The 8,047-nt window shown below is 37.8% G+C and overlaps 1 protein-coding gene across 1 annotated transcript; it reads right to left on the reverse strand.

The window, feature by feature from the left end:
- Positions 1–795: 795 nt before the first annotated feature.
- On the reverse strand, positions 796–2,059 carry CCDC54 (coiled-coil domain containing 54). Its single transcript, XM_059919995.1, is given in 3 exon segments — positions 796–1,299; positions 1,301–1,778; positions 1,977–2,059. Coding segments are annotated over 3 exon segments (1,065 nt in total).
- Positions 2,060–8,047: the final 5,988 nt, after the last annotated feature.

Genomic DNA, 8,047 nt, shown 5'->3' on the forward strand with positions numbered 1-8,047 from the left:
AGTGGCGAGGAAAACATTTTTTTTGCAGTTCATTTGCATGATATTTAGAAAAATTACATTACAGTGGCAACCACCTATTATGTCCAAAAATGAAGCACACACCCTGGATATGTAGTATATGGTTCATGCAAACAAGCAAACAAAGGCTGTCATATAAGAATCTATGGTGGTATAGTGTTGAGATTGAGATTTAACTTAGTTCACAAATCCCGCCTCAGATTTTCCCTTTTCCTCTGTCTCAAACCTACAAGATATGGTATTTGTCTCATTTCATGAAAATGTAAAAATAAAACCACAATACCATAGTCACCTTTTCCCCCTTTTCCAATTGTTTGATAGAGATAAAGTTGAAGTTGAAAGAAAAATCCCATTTTTGGAATAAATATTTTCCTGGCAATAACTTGTCCTTTCAGTGCCTTTCATTTTTATAGCTCTAAGTTTAGTAACCTTGACAGTGGGTATCTTTTTCACTCTATGCTGTTTAAAATTTTGTTAGTAGAGTCTGTCTCTAGTATCACGAATCTTATCTGCAAAGTCCACTAAGATAAGAATGCATAGAAAACTGACACGGGGGCTACTAAATGTGTTTCTCATTCCTTTGACCCCTTTATTCTTTGCCTCCAATTATCTATGAAATGGGTGCTGGATGAGTCCTCATGAATTGCCTTTGAGAAAACAAGAAACTTGACAGAAAATGCATCACAATTGTCCAATGGGATGATATGCCTCAACTTACTGTAGACGTAAAGAAACTTTGCAGACCGCCAACCCATAGTGAGCTAACTACCAAGGAGTTCACAGCAACCACAAAGATGTGTGAATGCTTGGAATGGCCAGGTTACATTTATTTTGTACCAAGCAAAGCAGAAAATTACTCTGTAGTCGAGTTACTTCCTCTTTTGAGGAACCAAAAAGACAGTAAATATAGTTGAAAACAGAGAGATAGATTGTGGTCAAGCTTACAACAGGCCCAGTGAGTGGACAATATCTCTGGGTTATGACTAGTGGTTCCTCAGGAGGGATGGCTGGCCTACAAAGAAGCCACTGGATGAATTTCTCTAACTTAGTTGCACTGAGGAAAAATCTCCACTTTCCTCCACGGACAAAAGTTAGCTTGATCCATGTATTAAAGTCTGGGTAAATACAAATATTTGACTTTGCTTTTTGAAAGCTTCTTAATGCATTTTAATGATTACTTTTCTTCAGAGCTTTAATTTGGGGAGAAATTGTTTTTTCCTCAAGATGATCAGTGGGCTTGGGATAACTGGGCACTTTCTCTGGTTCTGCTGAGATTTCAAGAGTCTGTAGAGGCCAATGTGTTCTTCAAAGTTTCTGGTTGTTTGAGTTTGTGAAGAAGTTCTATGATCTCTTTACCCTTTTCTCCATCCAGAACCTCTAAACAATGTATATTGGAGCAAGAATTCTGGTTTTCCAATTCTGTCACCTTTTTCTTTAAAGCATCAATGTCTTCCTTCAGAGAGAAGATATCTTTAGTTATTGTGCACTGTTTGTCTTCACTAACATTCATTCTGGTTTCCAGTACCTCCATTTGCTTCTGATAAAAGTCAGTCCTTTCCTGGATTTTTGGTACTGGACCCACAATGTTAGTCACTTGCCTGAGGATTTCAATCTGGACAGTTTTAATATCTCGGAGCATTACTATAACATTCACTTATTCATCAGCGTTTACGTCATCTTGATCACAATCATAGGAAATCATAGTTGGATATCTAGTTGAATTTGGGTGCTGGGTCTTACATGTATGGTAAGCATTTTTTTTTTTACGTCTTTATTGGAGTATAATTGCTTTACAATGATGTGTTAGTTTCTGCTTTATAACAAAGTGAATCAGCTATACATATACATATATCCCCATATCTCCTCCCTCTTGTGTCTCCCTCCCACCCTCTCTATCCCACCCCTCTAGGTGGCCACAAAGCACCCAGATGATCTCCCTGTGCTGGTAAGCATTTTAAAGAGATTGTCTGATCTTGGAGAAATTTGAATTCCATATCTGCCCAGCAGCAGCTTTTACCCTTTTGGTGTGAAGTTTGTACATCTTTCATAATGAAACAAGAGACAAGGTGTTGGGAAACCTGACCAAAATTAAAGAAAGAAGCAATGTCAGAATGAAATGGTCTTTCTCTTACTATTTTTCTGGTGACATCCTAGAACGCCCTATGGAGAACATCAAGGACAATAGTAGGCACCCTTCAATGATTAGCTTCTTACAGGGCGGTCCAACTGGAGAGCTCTGTGAAATAACAGGCAATTGCATGGAATCCCTCATAGGCTGACCTGATGCTGATATCACAATGGCTGCTGGCTTAGAATATATTTAACCTTAGGGCAGTAATTCTCAAAATTTTTGGTCACAGGACTCTTTTTCACTCGTAAAAATTGATCACTGCAAAACTTTTGTTTATGTGAGTTATATCAATCGATATTCCATATTAGAGATTAAAACTAAGAAAATCTTAAGATATTAATTTATTTAAAAAATAAACCCATAACATGTTAACATAAATGACATATTTTTATGAAAAAATAATTATATCTTCCAAAAGAAAATAATAGTGAAAAGGGTGGCATTGTTTACATATTTGCAAATATTTTAAATACCTGGAATACCTGTATTAATAGAAGATACTTCTATTCTCATATCTGCTTCTGCATTATATCTGTTGTGATATGTTGTTTTGGTTGAAGTATATGAAGATATTATGGCATCACAGAGATATATAAATGGAGAGGGTATTTTAATGGCCTTTTCAGATCATTGAGGTTTTTATTCTTTGCTACTCCACCAAAATTTGACAAATGATAATTGATTAGAAGGTAAGTGCAATGTGTAATCTTACAACAGAATAATACTGTTACATTAAAATTCATTGGTCTACCTTCCATTTTTAATAGATGTGTAATATCATGCATTGGTCATTTGGAAAATAATGATTCACTGAATTATGCAGATCTTTCAAATGGTAACTCATTTTATTATATAATATCAAAATATCACATTCATTAATATCACCACCAGTCTCACCAGAAAAGTCTTTGAGTATTGGCAAGAGGCCAAGCTCATGGTGGCAGTTAAAATTTTCCGAAATTCTAATTTTAGCTTGAAAAGCTTGAAATTTATTAAGCTTGTTAGTTGTTTCTCTGGAAGTGACAGGCTCTCTATATCCTTTTTTTTTTTTTTTTTGCAAAAATGCTTGTCAAATACCCAAATATGAATACCATAGTTTACTGCCAGTTTTTCTTTCAAAATGATGTTCCATGAAAAAAGCAGCTACTTCAGTTTGTAACTCAAATAAGTACTTTTCCTGGAGACAACAATTATATTTTTGTAAGCAGCAGAAGTGCTTTATGTGTACTTCTCATTACATCACATTTAGTATTAAAAAGACATAGTGAAGATTGAGATTTAATAAAATGTAAAAGTTTTACTGCTTCATCAAGGACATTCTAGAGCTAAACAGGCTTTTTCTTGTATGCATTCTTTTTTTTTTTTTTTGTCTCTGAGTGGAGGTGAAGAATACAATCACTATTGGTAGCTTAGTGCCATTGCCTTGGCTTGTGCTATGGTATCAGTTTTACCCACCCTTGCTTTTGCAACGCAATTTGGAAAATTAAAATGACATGATAGCCATGTCTGTCAAGGTGTAGTCCCACTTAATTAAAGAAGATATTCCTTCTTGGATCAGTGCCAGTTCCAACCCTCTTCTAAATCACTCTTTCTCATATTTATGCTTAAATGCAGGGCCAGCTTCAGCCAAGGTTTTGGTATAAACTCTGAATTTAGGCAAAAGTAATTTAAGAATTTTGGGCCCTCAGTGATATCTGGGATTTTGCTTTACTGCCCTATCTTTGAATCCTTCTTTAGTAACGTTTCCAAAACTTCTAGAAACCTTTCCAAACTCTTGCTGAGAAAAAATGTTCCTATCACAGAAAGATATTTGGAGCCAGAAAAGGTAGTGTTCAAAGCTGTCCCATTTACCTTGGCCAAGGCCATTTTATCCAGCAAGCACTACAGACACAGTGCTTAGGAGCTATGAAATTTCAAGGAACCAATAAAAATAGATATTTTAGAGCCAGAAAGGGAAAAAAAAAGAAAAATTGGGCTCAGAATACTAAAATCTGCAAGATTGAAACAATAAATGTTTAATTAAATATCTCCAAAGTGTACTATTATATCATCTTCATTAATTGTTAAATTAGTATTAAAATTTCATTACATTTGGAGGCAATTTGTAGATTAGGTATTCTTGCTTTTCAGGAATTCCCAGTTAAATTAGAGGGATTGCTTGTAGCAAATACTCCCTTCGGGTTAATAACAGCTAAGTCTTATTGGCTGCATACCAGACATTGTTCTAAATATTAGCTTATTTAACTGAAATTCATAGAAGTCAAATAATTTTCCTTTCTGCTAAAAAACGGGCAGAGTCAAATTTCAAATCCTTACATTCTAGCTCCAGGGTCCGTGTGTTTTTCCTCTACTGCCACACAAACAAACACGATAAAATATATATATTTGTCAACTCAAGAGAAAGATAGACATTTCACTTTTTAGAAAAAATACACTATATATTTATTTTTAAAACTCATTTTGATTAAATTTTTAGAAATATGAGAAAACTAATTTTTTGCTTATTTATCAAAGCTAATTGAAGCAGAACTTTGTAAAGACTTTAGAAGTTAAACTATGTCTAATTCGAGTAAGTAAACATGAACATTTAGAGACTATTCTTGCCTTATTGTAGTAAAAGTAGAACAACTGTAATAAAAAAATAGACTTAAAAATTTTCAACTAAAAATATTTATGTATACTGATTATTTTTATAAAACAAAAATTAATCTAGTAGGTTTGATGCAAACATAAACCTGTCTGGTTTCTAATTACTTACCTATTAATGTTAACGAAAGGAGCCTCAGCCTATTTGGGGCTTGTTGGGCAGTGAAAAGCTGTAGTGGGAGAATACAAGCCTGTTGATTAGGGTCAAGTTGTGAGAGTAGTCAACACGTGAATGAATAACGGGAAATGACCTGACCCCCTCTCTTCATGTTCCTGCCAGAGATGTGGAGCCATTTAGGAGTAAAATAACAGGGCAGACTGGAGCCTAGTTACTGACTCTTACCAAGGAAAAATGTCCTCCAGGAGGCAGGCTTTTAAAGGAATGGTATTTGGAGCCAGAAAAGTTAGAGTTTAAGGTCCTCCCATTTATTAACTCTGTGCTCTTAGTCAAGTTACTAACTTCTTACAAGACTGTAAAATGGGATAATAACAATACCTATTTCATAGAGTAGTTTTGAGGATTAACAGTGCTCAATCTTTGTAAACTCTTTTCCTGCTCCTCTCTGACCATCTTCTTCTTACTCTCCTTTCGAATGAAAGAGGAAATGGTGAAGAGTTTTAAACTTTAGCTCTGCTCTCCCTGTCTCTCACTCTGCCTTTTATTCCTCTCCTTCAATAAAGAGACCACTGTACCATCATATGACTAAGACATAAAGCATGTGCTGCTCACTGTTCAAAATGTACAAATGCAGATAAAGCATTTGGGTTAGGACACCAGAATGCAGAAGGCAGCAAACAAGGCCAAACAAACTGGCATTCTGTCTCCTAGTACAGCTAGTATAGCTAGCACAACCATCTATGGTGTCAGACAGCCTGGCATGTAATAACCAATGGAGAAATGGCTCTAATAATAGATAATCTTACTAATGTTTAAAATGCTGGTGTTTGAGTAAGTTAACTATAAATTAGTTACAGTAGAGTCTTCTTTTTTTTTTAAGATTTATTTTTTATTTTTTTGGCTGCATCGGGTCTTAGTCGCAGCATGTGGGATCTTTGTTGAGGCATGTGGGATCTTTTGTTGCGATGTGCAGGCTTCTCTCTAGTTGTGGCGTGCGAGTTTTCTCTTCTCTAGTTGTGGCACACAGGCTCCAAGGTGCGTGGGCTCTGTGGTTTGCGGCATGCAGGCTCTCTAGTTGAGGCACGTGAGCTCAGTAGTTGTGGCGCACGAGCTTAGTTGCCCCGTGGCATGTGGGATCTTAGTTCCCTGACCAGGGATCGAACCCACATCCCCTGCATTGGAAGGTGGATTCTTTACCACTGGACCACGAGGGAAGGCCCCATGGTAGAGTCTTTATTTAATTTAATTAATTAATTAACTTTTGGCAGCATTGGGTCTTTGTTGCTGTGTGCAGGCTTTCTCTAGTTGCGGCGAGAGGGGGCTACTCTTCATTGCGGTGCGTGAGCTTCTTATTGTGGTGGCTTTTCTTGTTGTGGAGCATGGGCTGTAGGCTCGTGGGCTTCAGTAGTTATGGCATATGGGCTCAGTAGTTGTGGCTCGCGGGTTCTAGAGCGCAAGCTCAGTAGTTGTGACACACGGGCTTAGTTGCTCCGTGACATGTGGTATCTTCCCGGACCAGGGCTCAAAGCCGTGTCCCCTGCATTGATAGGCAGATTTTAACCACTGCGCCACCAGGGAAGTCCCTGTGGTAGAGTCTTGATTATCTATATAAAATCACCCCGATTTACATCTTTTTTAATATGCTTTTTCAAGTTGGGAGAGAATGGCGCAGAATTATAGTTATCCTGCTAGCAATTGGGCATTATTTGTACCCTTTATGTTACACCTACAGTCATCTACTATTACTCTCATGTACCCTTAGTGCTTGTGACCATGAAAAATTATTGCAAGTCTTTTTCTTCCCCCACAAAATTTGAGGACCAGGTTTACCAGAACTTGGGCCCCCCCACCTGAATATCATTTGTTACATGCAGAGTGAGATAAAAGACTGAGAAAACAGGAACCATGAAGGTCTTTCTGATTTGACCAGGGTGCCTGACCCATGGGGATAAGAATGTATTAATGAAAGAGCTCTAACTCAATGTTACACAAAGTAACAAAGCTGTTTTCTTCTTCTTCTTTTCTTTCTTTCTAGCCATGAGGAGTAGAAGAGAACGAGAGTGAAATCAGAGCTGTTGTGCTAGATCACAACAGGGATGGAGCAGAAAGCAAAGGTATGGTGTTTATGAGATAGGCAGAGCCTGACGCAGTGATGCCACACTATCAGCTTCATGAAGTGGTAAAGCTGAGTGACACTGATAAAGCAAACTGATTAGAGTGACACATGAGGTGAGGGGGCCACTTCCATTCTGTGTTGTCAATAAATGTTTATGATAACACTTTAAAATCATATGAGGACTTCCCTGGTGGCACAGTGGTTAAGAATCTGCCTGCCAATGCAGGGGACATGGGTTCGAGCCCTGGTCCGGGAAGATCCCACATGCCGCGGAGCAACTAAGCCCGTGCACCACAACTACTGAGCCTGCGCTCTAGAGCCCGCAAACCACAACTAGTGAGCCGGTGTGCCACAACTACTGAAGCCCTCACACCTAGAGCCCGTGCTCCGCAACAAGAGAAGCCACCGCAATGAGAAGCCCATGCACTGCAATGAAGAGTAACCCATGCTCGCTGCACCTAGAGAAAGCCCGCGCACAGCGACGAAGACCCAATGCAGCCAAAAATAAATAAATAGATAAATAAATTTATTTTTAAAAAATCATATGAAACCAATGCCAAAAGAATATGATGTCATTAGAGAAATGAAAATCAAAACTACAACGAGGTATCACCTCACACCAGTCAGAATGGCCATCATCAAAAAATCTATAAACAATAAATGCTGGATAGGGTGGAGAAATGGGAACCCTCTTGCACTATTGGTGGGAATGTAAATGGATACAGCCACTATGGAAAACAGTATGGAGGTTCCTTAAAAAAACTAAAATTAGAACTACCATATGACCCAGCAATCCCACTACTGGCATATACCCTGAGAAAACCATAATTCAAAAAGAGTCACGTACCACACTGTTCATTGTAGCTCTATTTACAATAGCCAGGACATAGAAGCAACCTAAGTGTCCATCAACAGATGAATGGATAAAAAAGATGTGGCACATCTATACAATGGAATATTACTCAGCCATAAGAAGAAATGAAATTGAGTTATTTGTAGTGACCTAGAGTCTGTCATA

The sequence above is a fragment of the Balaenoptera ricei genome, chromosome 4, assembly GCF_028023285.1.
Source record: "Balaenoptera ricei isolate mBalRic1 chromosome 4, mBalRic1.hap2, whole genome shotgun sequence".
In the NCBI taxonomy this organism is placed as follows: domain Eukaryota; kingdom Metazoa; phylum Chordata; class Mammalia; order Artiodactyla; family Balaenopteridae; genus Balaenoptera; species Balaenoptera ricei.